The sequence below is a fragment of the Pocillopora damicornis genome, chromosome 1 (genome assembly GCF_964200805.1).
Source record: "Pocillopora damicornis chromosome 1, jaPocDami1.2, whole genome shotgun sequence".
NCBI lineage: Eukaryota > Metazoa > Cnidaria > Anthozoa > Scleractinia > Pocilloporidae > Pocillopora > Pocillopora damicornis.
Genome location: NC_142670.1, coordinates 36,521,539 through 36,534,035, shown reverse-complemented (window position 1 = coordinate 36,534,035; position 12,497 = coordinate 36,521,539). Strand labels below are relative to the sequence as shown.

The window sequence follows — 12,497 nt, the reverse complement described above, 5'->3', positions numbered from 1 at the left end:
AAGTTTAAAACGCGTGTGCTGAGCAATTGTTCTGCCAATTAGATCTTTTGTTTTTCCATGCCCTCGTCGCCGTCGCCGTCGTGGTTTGCTTAAGGTCCCTAGTATAAAAGGAAGACTATAAAAAATGAGGAGGATCATTAGAATTCTACAGAGCGTTATGGGGAGATCGAGTAAATTTTATTCGTCACCCACTGAAAACTTATTTGACTTCGATTCCTAATTATTGCACTGAATGGCAGTTTCTCGACAGGCGGCTGAAAAAGTTTCGAATGAGCTATCTTTCCGTCTGTCATCTTTCATTGCTGCGTGCCTAATAATTTGCCAGTAATTTTGTTATCTTTTCAACAATAGCGGGCGGAAAGACGTGGGATTACAACACTTACAACATCAGCCTGACTTATTAGAACATGCAAAAAAAATTCCTGTTTTTATCTCCTGAAATGGGAGACCTTGGATGTACATTTCAGGTGCCTACCTTGACGTCAGTGACGCGTAATGGTATTACTCTAAACTCGTAATCGATTCTGCTCGCCCAGCAGTCTCTGAAACAAAAATTTTGAATTTTTATGTTCTATTTTATAGGAGATGGTTCTTGACAAGGAAAATGAAAAGGTTCACCCTCGATATCTGGCCTACGATATCGTCAGATTCCAAGTAAGTTCATCTTTCTGTGTAAAGGGGTAAGCTTCTAAAGAAACTGTGGTCCTGCGTCGGTGGGAGAGTATAACAGGTAATTTAGTGTTAACAACTGAGTTGAAAATGTAAATTAGTCTCCGTAAAGAGTAAAAAAGATGACGTTTCGAGCGTTAGCCCTTCGTGTGAGCGATTGACGAGGGGCTAACGCTCAAAACGTCAGCTTCTTCACTCTTTACGGTGGCTAATTTACGTTTTCAACTCCGTTGTTAACATAAAATATAAAATTACCTGCTTATCTTTCTGTAGTTGGTTAATCAGTGAAAACGATTCTTTTATGATTGGCCCATTCGAATGCTTATGAAGTACTCAGACCTCATTCAGAGGTCGCAGTCATTGGGTTGTATGTACCTCGTTCCCAAATCGAGGCTGTGTAGCTTAGTTGTTAGATACAGTTCTGGACTCATCGAAGTAAGACTCTGCACTCTATATTTGCTTTTGTTGAAGTTTACCTGTGGGGGCCCAATTGTCATGTAAGTACAACTAACAGGGTTGTTTATTACTTGCTCCTAAAATATGGCTATACGACTCATTTGGTAGCCGCAGCTAACCGTTATCTGGGAAGCATGAAATCGTACCCGTCGAAAAACTAAGTCTTTCCTCACGTTCCTCTTTCTGTTTTCTAACACATTCTTTCTCTATTCTTACGAAAAATGCCCCTTACTGTGGATTGTTTGTAAATCAGTTTATGACTCTTGTGTTTGTAGGGGCAAGAAGCCGGAAAACAAAGCCACGACATCAGAATGATTTGTATTGAAAAAGAAATAGAAATGGCTCGAAACCAAGCCGTAAGTACTTACGTATTTATCAGCCAGTCTGTCTGAATAAAGAGGGAAACTTTCTAAAACAAAAACTGCGGTGCTGCGTCGGTGGGGGGTGTTGCAAAATAATTTGGCTTTATCAATTGGGTTGATAATGTGAATTGGCCACCGTAAAGAGATTCTAAACCTGACGTTTCGAGCGTTTCGCCCTTCGTCTGAGCGAATCGACGCATCGACGAGGCCAAGTTTATCTGACTGTCGGTCTGTCGGTCTGTCTGTCTGTCTGTCTATCTGTCTTTCTCCTCATCTGTCTCTCTGTCTCTCTTTTTCTCTGTCCGTCTATCAGTCTGTATCTTCAACATTTCCTTACCCGAGAACAGAAAAGTATTACCTCCAATTTCTCTTTTTCTTTGTTCAATTTTATTGTTGCCTCGTTATTTCCCGTCAGATCACCGAACTGATTTTGCCAACAGGCAAACATGCAATGCGTTTTGCAACGTTTCATTACTCTTTATTGCAGGCAAGGACTCTTGGACAAGTCAAAGGAGCCGTTTAACATCAGATCAAAAAAGTTCTTTTCAGTAGAGAAAGCAGAGTGAGTAGGTCTTTTCGAGTCTACAGTCAACATAGAAATGAACAAATTTAATTTTTATTGTTGTTGAAAAAAATTCCTTCTTCTAAGTGGTTACTTCACACTCTACTTCCTCAGTATTGTGTCGTTCTGTAGTCATTCTTCGTCACAACTGAGGGTGAATCTGAGAGGATCCTACCTCTCTACTTCGCAAAACTCTTGAGAGAGTATAACAGATTACTCTTAACGTCATCATTTCGCTTCTTCTGAAAGCAATTAGCATCGAATGGAAGGAGAGATTTAGAATTGCACCTTCGCATTCTTATACTCGTTTTACCTTTTTGTTCGTAGGTGTTAGAAAACTGGAGTCCTAAACTTAGCCACAAGAATGATGGACTGATCTTCAACCCTGCCGAGGAGGTGAGATAACTTAAATAGTGAAAAATATTTGATGGAAGGAAGCCACGACGGCTCTTTGGTTAACTCGTCCATATCAAGAGGTCTGGGTACGAAAGAGACTGAAGGTTGCGGCCGTAGACGCGGGAAAACGTGAGTAATTAAGATGGGATTGGATTAAGATCACTATCTGATTGGTTGAAAGCGGGCGTTAGCTATTTAGACCAATTTTAAAGCGTAGAATAGAAAAACTAAGGTATTTCCGGATTGCTTACACTATTAAAATGAATTTCTTCGAAAATTTTGCCATTGCTTTCTGTTTCAGTCGTATAGGCCGGACAGAGCTTTGAATTATTGAAATATAAAACCACACACGCTAAACTCCGTGGATTTCGTTTTTAATATAAGAACTGTTCGACAAGAAGGGTATGTTTGTATATTATAAAAAGTGGAATACGAATTTTTGACAAATTTCTCTTAACCCTTTACACCTTGAAATCAGTGTAAATATTCTCCATACTGTTCTCTATACGTTACTTAAGGTGCTGACAAGGAGAATTTGTTTTACAATCAAAGGCTTCTTTATTCGGTGACCATTTTCTTTTTCTCATGACCTTAACGTGTGATTCAGGGGTGGTATTGTAAGGAGAAAGTAGATACTAATCACTCTCAGGGGTCGAAGGGTTAAGCGATGAGTAATTGCGTTAAATGAATAATCTTTGGATCAATATCAGTATCTGGGCAACTACCCACCTACCCCTCCCCCAACCCAATTGACCGTTGCTGAGTTAGGGGAGGGGTAGGTGGGCAGTTGTCCAGATACTGATATTGATCCTAATCTTTCCTCTTCTCCTTAAGGTGCTTTCTTCAATCAGTTGGTGCTCTCATGGTCGGTGGTTTTGATCAACCATTTGCCCAAATCAAGGTTTGTGCAGATAGAGCCCTTTTCGATTCACTGTTGTAAGACCAAAACCAAAACCAAATTAATTACAAAGGCTAATCAAATGAAAGGAAAATACATAACCCTGAAGAGCCGACGAGAACTCAAAACAGAAACAAGCAAACTGCCTAAAGCGCGGGAAAACGCGGGCGACCAAGTCGTGGTTGGTTTTAGTTTTGTATCTGATTGGTTGAGAGATTGACGCGAGTTTTTCTGGACCAATCACTGAGCAAAGTAAAGCAAACCGATGAAATCACGGATTACTTTTGACAGTCAATTGAATATTGCCCTCTTTTAGAATTTCGAGTGGGAGTGGACCGTCACAATCAAATAGCTCCTCTGTTCCGTATGCATTGCCTTTCTTAATTTTTTTCCCCTCAGGTTACGAAAGAACTCAAAAGTCTCGACAAGAAAGTGGTGGAATGCACTTGGGATGCCAAGAACAACCAGTGGAAATTTCTCAGAGTCAGGGAAGATAAAAGTTTCCCAAATGGTTACAAGACAGCTATGAGTAAGGAGGCGTGATGTGTTTTGGTTGTTTTGTGATTTTATTTCAGTTCTAAGCTGCATGTTTTGGAGAGAAAAATAAAACAGAGCGCTCGCTTCAATAGTAATTCCAACTCTTTCTTACCTTTTGAATGCTTTCATTTATGAAGTTATTTTTTTTTTCCTAAACCTTAAAGTCTCAGTGGTGATCAAAATGTAACTTATCAGCAATCAATTGATAAGAATAGAACAGCGTTTCTCTTGGAGTGTTAAATTCTCTAAACTGACTTACGAGAAAATGTGTAACTGTGAGTAAAGAGAATTAATTATTAGATCTTAGGAGTTCACAAGTGAAATAAAAATGGAATGAAGGGTTTTTTATTTCCCGGCTTAATTTCAGGCGTATGCAAAAGTATTCAACAACCTGTGACAAAGGAATGGCTTCTGGAAGTCATAGAGAAACATCGTTACCACTCAGTTAGACATAGAGACCCCAACGCTCCATCCACGAGTCACGCCGCAGTTTAGATCACAGACTCACCAGAATGGCCTTAGAAGCAGTAGAAGCCGCCTTGCGTCAGTTGAAGCTCTTCTTAGAAAAAGGTAACCGCACACATTTGGATAAAGAGACTTATATCAGTCGTATAGAGTCTTCCTATGTCTGTTGCCTCCATCACTCTTTGATTTGCTATCGTGAAGCGAGAACCATGCTCGGATGCATGGGGGACTGGGGAGAGCGTCACAGAATGTAGACGTGTGTTGCGAGGCTGCGTAAACCGGACAATTTTACTACCGTTTGAACGTCCATGGAAAAATTATTCATCACTCCAAAACGGAAAAGTAGCTATCGCAGTGATTCGGAGCCGTCACCAGAAGATAAAAGACTGAAAGAGTCAAATTCTCCGGCTAAAATATCGTGTGACGAAGACGAGGTCATGGAAGCACTCGGATCCAAAATAGATTTAGTGTTATCGAAGCTTTCTAACCTGGAAACAAAAATGGAAGAACTGAACGCAGCAGTCAAAGGTCTACAAAGCAAGGTAACGTCTTTGGAGAGAGAAGTATATTCAGTGAAAACGAAGCAGAAAACCTTAGACGAACACTTCACTTCAATGGAACAAAGTTCTGTATTCGTTGACGAGCAAGTACAAGACCTGATAGCTAAGACTAAAAAAAACAATGACGACGTCAGCGATACACGTAGAAAACTGTTATACTTGGAGGCCTACAGTCGACGCGAAAACTTAAATTTTGAAGGCATCCCCGAAACTTTCGCTTCGAGCGAAGAAGATGGAGCTATTCAGCGGGGCGACGTGTCTACCGAAAATACAAAAGCGGTGCTGACTGATTTCTTTGAAAGAGTCCTGGGAATAGAAGATGCAAAGAACATCGAATTTCAACGAGTACACCGAATGGGCAAGCCAAGAAAGGAAAATGGAAGAGAAAGGATCATTATTGCGCGTTTCTTAAGATTTTCAGACCGAGAACGGGTGCTCAAATGCGGACGTAAACTCAAGGAAACAGGATACAAGATGTATGAAGACCTCCCGAAAGAAATCCACGAGATGCGAAAGCTCCAAATGGAGAAGTTAAAGAATGCCAGGAAGGACGGTAAACGTGCTTATTTTAGTAGATCGGAGCCCGACAAACTTTACATCAACGGTAAATACGTCAAAATGTAAAATGTAATAAGTTTATTTGGGTTAACGTTGCTATCATGATCATTCTTTTTCTCTAGAAAATGCTAATTTAAGAAGCAGTAGAAAATTCCTGCCATTTTTGTCACTTTCTACTTTATCCGTTATGCATATTCTTTCTCACACCTCATGGGCACTACCAGTTTGATTTTTTTTTTTCACATTCCGGTGAAAGGGTTTCGGGTGGAATGATGTACTAGGCGTTTGTTCGTGCTCGTAAACAGTTCTTCTGGAGCAAGAGGTATGTGGGATTGGTTAACTTATTTTCGCCCTCAGTCTTTGTTTTCGTTCTCGTTTTCGTTTTATGTTCATGTAGTTTTATCGCAGTCTGTTAGGTACCAATTTATTTCATTCAAACCGCACTCGATTTTTATACCCGGCTCATTTTCATATTTTAAGAATGTAACATCTATCAACTTACTCTTATGAATAACGTTTGCTTTAATGTTCTATCCTTGAATGTTAGAGGAATTCGTGATCTCAACAAACGCAAATCGATCTTTACATGGGCTAGGAACCAGAAAGCGGATATTATTTTTTTGCAAGAGACATATAGTACGCCAGATGTTTTTGATAGTTGGAAATTTCAGTGGCTGGGAGATATGTATTATTCGCACGGATCCAATCATAGCAAAGGCGTTCTGGTGTTAATACGTGAGACCCTTCAATTTGAGTTGAAGTCGGTCAAGAAAGATAGCCAGGGCAGATTCGTCATCGTTGAAGCGTTAGTTCAAGATTCTCCCGTTTTGTTGATCAATATTTATGCTCCTAACAATACCCATGACGCTGTTGACTTCTATGAAAACCTTAGGACTACTTTATTTGAGAGTGACTATGACCAGGACTACAGGTTTATTATGGGAGGTGATTTTAATGTGCCATTAAGTCTTCAACTTGATAGCTATGGAAGTAAAACAGAAAAAAAAGACGTGGTAACCAAAATCCGCGAGCTAATGTTAGACTTTAACCTAGTAGATATATGGAGACTTAGGAACCCGGATAAAAAGCGTTACACGTGGAAACAAAATAAGCCTTTAGTCCAACGTCGGTTAGACTACTGGCTAATAAGTGATGATTTTCAAGATGACGTGGACAGCACAGGTATAATTTCTGCCATTAAAACAGACCACGCTGCTATTGTGCTCCAGGTTAACAGTGTTGAAATGCAACCAACTGGGCCGTCATATTGGAAATTTAACTCTAGCCTGTTAGAAGATCCAGAATATATCAATCTTATAAAAGACAACGTTCCCTCGTGGCTAGTAGAATTTAATGAAGTGTTAGACAAAGGTCTTCTGTGGGATTTAATTAAATGCAAAATAGGACAAGTAACAATGAAATATAGCAAAACAAAGGCAAAAGAAAGGAGAAGTCGTCTTTGCGAAATCGAGAATAAATTGAAAGAATGCCAAGAGATTTTTGACTCTAATCCGATAGAAAATAACGCTGTACAGCTGGAAACGATCAAATCTGAGTACAACTCACTGTATGATTATATTATTCAAGGTAATGTTGTTCGTTCTAGAGCCAATTGGTATGAACATGGTGAGAAAAATAACAAATATTTCTTAAATTTAGAAAGTAGAAAGATGAGCAACTCTTGCGTCCGTAAACTTTTTGATAAAGGCGGTAAATTAATAACTAATCCTAAATCAATTTTATCAGAATTGTATGACTTCTATACTGAATTGTACTCCAACCGCGACCCACCCAATCATAACAATGTTAGCGATGTGTTTCTTGGCCAATGTCGTTTGCCAACTTTAAACGAAGATGCCAAACAAATTTGTGAAGGGGTTCTTACAAAGGCGGAGTGTTTTAAAGCTCTACAAACGTTTAAAAACGGAAAATCCCCAGGTAACGATGGCCTGACAGCAGAATTTTATCAAGTATTTTGGCCCACCTTAGGACATTTGTTAGTTGACTCTTTAAACAGTTCCTATGGAAAAGGAGAATTGGCAAACTCCCAAAAACAAGGAATTATAAAACTTATTGAGAAGAAAAACAAGGATAAAAGATATGTTGCGAATTGGAGACCCATTTCTCTGTTAAACGTGGATGTTAAGATTGCGTCCAAAGCTATAACATTAAGACTCGAGAAAGTTCTTTCCGACTTAATTAGTGCTGAACAGTGCGCATATGCGAAAGGAAGGAACATCTTTGATGCAGTACGAACTATAGGTGATATTATGGACTATACAAAGTTATACAATCTCCCCGGTCTCATGGTGACCATTGACTTCGAGAAAGCGTTTGACTCCTTAAGTTGGAACTTCCTTTTTAAGACCTTGGAAAAGTTCAATTTTGGAGAATCCTTTATTAGGTGGATACGTCTTTTCTATACTAAGATATCCAGCTGCATTATGAATAATGGTGTAGCAACTCCTCTTTTTTCAATCGGAAGAGGGGTTAGACAGGGAGACCCTCTCTCGCCCTATTTATTTATTTTAGCCTTGGAAACCCTCCTTACCGCTATCAAACAGACTCGAGATATAAAAGGTATAGTAGTAGAAAACAAAGAAATCAAATGTATCACTTTCGCCGATGACTTAACAAACTTTTTACGCGATAAGGAATCTTTTGACTCTCTTAGTTCCTTATTGAACACATATGGTGAATGTTCAGGGCTTAAACTAAATAAGGACAAAAAAGAAGCCTACTGGTTAGGAAGTTCCTATCGAAATCACGAAGCTCTCGATATTAATAAGGTGAATGAGCCAATTAAAATACTAGGTATATTTTTCACTTATGATCAGCGTAAAAGCAGAGAGCTTAACTTTGACCTTACTTTAAAGTCAATAAGAAAGTCCTTAAGTTGCTGGCAATGGAGAAACTTAACATTAATTGGCAAAATTCAGTTAGTCAAAACATTTGCTATGCCTAAGTTTATGTATCGGGCCTCCTTTATCTCTTTTGATAAGGATATAATAAAAAGCATAAATTCTGTGATATTCAATTTCGTGTGGAGAGGCAAAGACAAAGTCAAAAGACTAGCCTATGATAATAGTAGTCCGTGGAAAGTTTTCTTGTCTCATTATCTTAAGAATGTAGGAACCAGTTTTCTGTTTCAGTGCAATTTCAATCCATCGCGCCTACCCTGTAAACTACCTTCTTTTTATAAAGAATGTCTTGAAGTTTTGTCTGACTTTAATGGCAATCACGATATAATAGCTACAAAACAGGACGTTTTAAATGTGACTATCTGGAACAACCAGAACCTCTTGATTAACAAGAAATCAATATACAACAAGAGAATAAAAGAAGCAGGTTTTGTGAAACTTGGAGATATTCTCTCAAATGACTCAAAATTAAAAAGGTGGGACGCTTTTAGAGAGAAAAATCTCTCCTTGTCAGATTACTTACTCCTACAAGGCATTTTTTCCGCCATTCCGCCTAACTGGAAACAGCTCCTTAACGTTGGAGAGAATAATAACAACCGAATTGACAAAACTGTTTCAGACGATGTTCAAGATATAACAAGAATGACTTCAAAATCAATCTATTCCACCCTGATCAAACGAATCCAGATTTCTCCGACTGCCCAATCTAAGTTTAATTCCGTATATAATATTTCAGGTAATATAGACTGGAAAAATATCTATCTGTTGCCGGGTCGAGTCACTCTTGACACCAGAACGAGAGCCTTTCAATGCAAAATCTTAAATCGTATTCTCTACACCAATAAAATCCTATATAAAATGAATTTGGTTCCTTCTCCGATGTGTACCTTTTGTGGAGATCACGAAGAAACTCTTGAGCATCTTCTAATCAGCTGTACCTACACTAAAAACTTTTGGCTTTCGGTTATTTCTTGGTTAAATACTTACAATATGAAAATTGATAAGCTTGATGAGGTAACAATCCTCTTTGGTATTTCCGATAATATCCCTGGGAATTGTTTGTTAAATCACATAATCATTCTTGGAAAATATACCATTTATTCATGTCGTTGTAAAAATATCAAGCCGTCTGTATCCTTACTGAAGGCTAAAACATCTGAAACTCGGAAATTTGAATTTTTGATTGCAAAAAAGAATAAAAAAGAATCTATTCATTATAAAAAATGGGAAAACATGTTAGTGTAATTCAATAGATGAGTATCGGGTATTAACAGTTATAGACGCAGTTGTATATACAGTCGTTCTACCAAAAAAGGAATTTGATGTAGATTAGTATTTGTACAAATTAGGCTTATATTATTATATAACCACAACATAAATTAAATCTAGCCGACTGTGAATGTAATGTAATGTAGTATTTCGTAATTAGTGTTAGTGAGTAGCGTAAGCGTTAGTGTAATTAACTTTGTATTTGTTTGTATTACTCTAGTATTTGTGCTTTAAGTGAAAATAAAGAAAATGTTAAAAAAAAAAAAAAAAAAAAAAAATGCTCGGATGCTCCGCCGTAATCCGATGGCGTCGTCGTGAGGAACAGAATAGTGCCGACTGGGTTTACCGACATGACACAAACACCGACTGCTGTTATTTCGCATTTGTACAGATTTTATAGCATAAAGCACTTCTTGTTTTATATTCATTTTCATTCTGTTATCAGAAGGCTACTCTAGAAAATACCTGACGTAAATGCAATCCTTCCAATGTTTTGTGTTTTCAGCGCTTGCTAAATTTCAGTTATTTAGTTCTTATGATTTTGAGGTTCAGAGGCCTTTTACAGCTTTATCTCATATAATGTCACTGATTGTTTTTTGATGTATCGATCACCAACAGTGCCTCTTTTCGCACAACTTCCCTGAGTGTTAAAATGTGAAGCAACCTCGTTTCCAGATTCACCAGTCCTTCCCCCCACTGTCTCTCTTACTCCAGGAAATGGATAGAAGATAGGCCCTGGAAACGAGGTTTTATGGTAAAGAAGATTGAATGATTAAGCCTCTTTATGTAAAAGACATTGGAAGAGTTATGCATATTTTAAGTACCACCCAAATCTGATGGTCGAAAAAAGTACTTTGGCTTTTTTTACCTTAATTAGTAGACCTGTAGCAGATGTGGTTTTCTTTTATCAATGTTGATTTTTTTGTATGGTTTTAAATTTTTTTCCATAACCAGAATTTTAAGTCGGGCACCTCTTCGTTTAACCAGAAGGTACTGATTTCTTCAGTCTTGTGGATTTGAAATTGTTATAGAAGGTTAGCAAAAGTGACTACTCGAGAGTTACGGGATAGGTTTGTACTTGAAGAAAAAGAAAAGGAAAGAAAGTAATAAACAACTGTAAATAGTTTTATTCTATGTAAACTAGTATTTCGCATGAAGTATTTTCCAGTTTGAAAAACTGATTACTTCAATGGTCCCGCTAGCATAAAGTTTGAAACTTGAATTCGATGATATTTTCATCCTCTTTGTTGATGTAAAACGAGATGAATTTGACCAATTTTTTAACTCTTCAACTCCCAGTTCAAATTCTTAATTGTCCTTACTGTCAACCATACAATTCTTGAAATGTTAGTTCAGGGAATTTAGTATTGGATCAACTAATTTAGTATCACCATTCTCATCACTTGTCTGGTTGATACTGTATTGATATTGTAAGGAGAAATTCTGTCTTGGTCACACATGGGAAATTAAGGGTAAACAGCAAGACAAGTAAGATCAAAGGGCAAAGATGCTGTACTCATTATCAATCAAGGATTATACAAGCTGAATGCTTAATGCATTATTATGGACTTTAACTTATGGTCTGCTAGAGGACAGACATGTAGGAGACGTCACCATGAATTTTTCTTTATTATATAGTAACATTTATGACCGGTTACGCTCTCGCTCTATATTTAACAAATAGACTCCATGTTGCCATGCATCTGTACATTAAAAGAGCACAGAAGGCGTCTAAATGTGGTAAGAACATCAGTTATACTGCATTTCAAACGAAGCGCGGTAGCAGAGGTGGAGTGAAAAAACGAGAGAGGATTGGGTTGGGTCGCGTGATGAGAGGTGTTTTGTACGCGACCCGACCCAAACCTCTCACGTTTTTGCTCTGTTGCTAGTATTCGCTCTGGTTATTATTTCGTTCTGTTTTACCAACTAGAAGCGTGGAACAGGTATCACAGAGCAGACTCGCGGCAACATAGAATCAATTTATTAATTAGATAGCGAAAGCGTAGCCAATTATATCAGTTACATATTAGATAGAACACTAGCGACAAATGCTAACGACAGATAACTGGATTCGGCTGGCGTGTATGTACATCACTGTTGGTCATTAGTTCATTGGTAAATGATCATGCCCGCCATTTTGAAATAGGTCAATCAACTGTATTGGTGGCAACTAGGGTGTGAACATGTCATACCAACCTTCCTTTTTAGCCGTTATCCAAAGAAATCTCTGGCGTTGTGTACCGCCACAAGGACTTATTTCAGATCGATATTTAATTGCTACTCATAAGGAAGTGGTGATTTAAAAATATAGAAAGCGTTTGTCAAAATACTGTAATTAACAACTCTTTGTTTTGATTGTGATATCGTACTTGCTTTGGTAGAGTGGAGCGGAAAAGCTACCCATCCAAATAAAATATATGTTTTGGGTTTTAGTATGGATTTAAATCTCAACGTTGAAATAGAAAGGAATAATCCTATAAACTATACTGAAGTAGCGATGTCTTAAGCTTAGGCTTCGCTCAAAAGAAAAAAGATTAAAGAAAGAGAAGAAAGAAAACTGTCAGCTGAAAAAAGGCGCCCCGTCTATTTTACAGAGGGTGATTTGAAAACACTTCTTTTCTTCTTCAATAAGGTTATTTACGAACGAGTCTATTACTAACCAACATAATGACCAGCTCCCAGTCGGCTTGTTAGCTCAGTTGGTAGAGCGCTGCACTAGTATCACAGAGGTCGTGGGTTCAAATCCCGTTTAGGCCTGAATTTTTTCAGTTTAGGCCTAATTTTCACTACTTCTTAAGTAGCGTTCATTACTGCAAAAATTGCTCTCAAATTCACAATTAGGTT

General features: G+C 38.0%; 2 protein-coding genes across 2 annotated transcripts in view; one reads left to right on the top strand and one right to left on the bottom strand.

Annotated features, from left to right (window-relative positions):
- The window catches only part of LOC149053594 (melatonin receptor type 1A-like), a 44,954-nt gene that overhangs the window by 28,629 nt on the left and 3,828 nt on the right, over nucleotides 1-12,497 (bottom strand). The gene's annotated exons all lie outside the window — the stretch shown is intronic.
- On the top strand, nucleotides 3,285-4,560 carry LOC149053595 (mRNA-capping enzyme-like). The gene is made up of 3 exons (XM_089195579.1): nucleotides 3,285-3,346; nucleotides 3,743-3,872; nucleotides 4,248-4,560. The coding sequence occupies exons 1-3, from the start codon at nucleotides 3,308-3,310 to the stop codon at nucleotides 4,373-4,375; spliced, it is 297 nt and encodes a 98-aa protein (XP_089051705.1). The 5' UTR covers nucleotides 3,285-3,307; the 3' UTR covers nucleotides 4,376-4,560.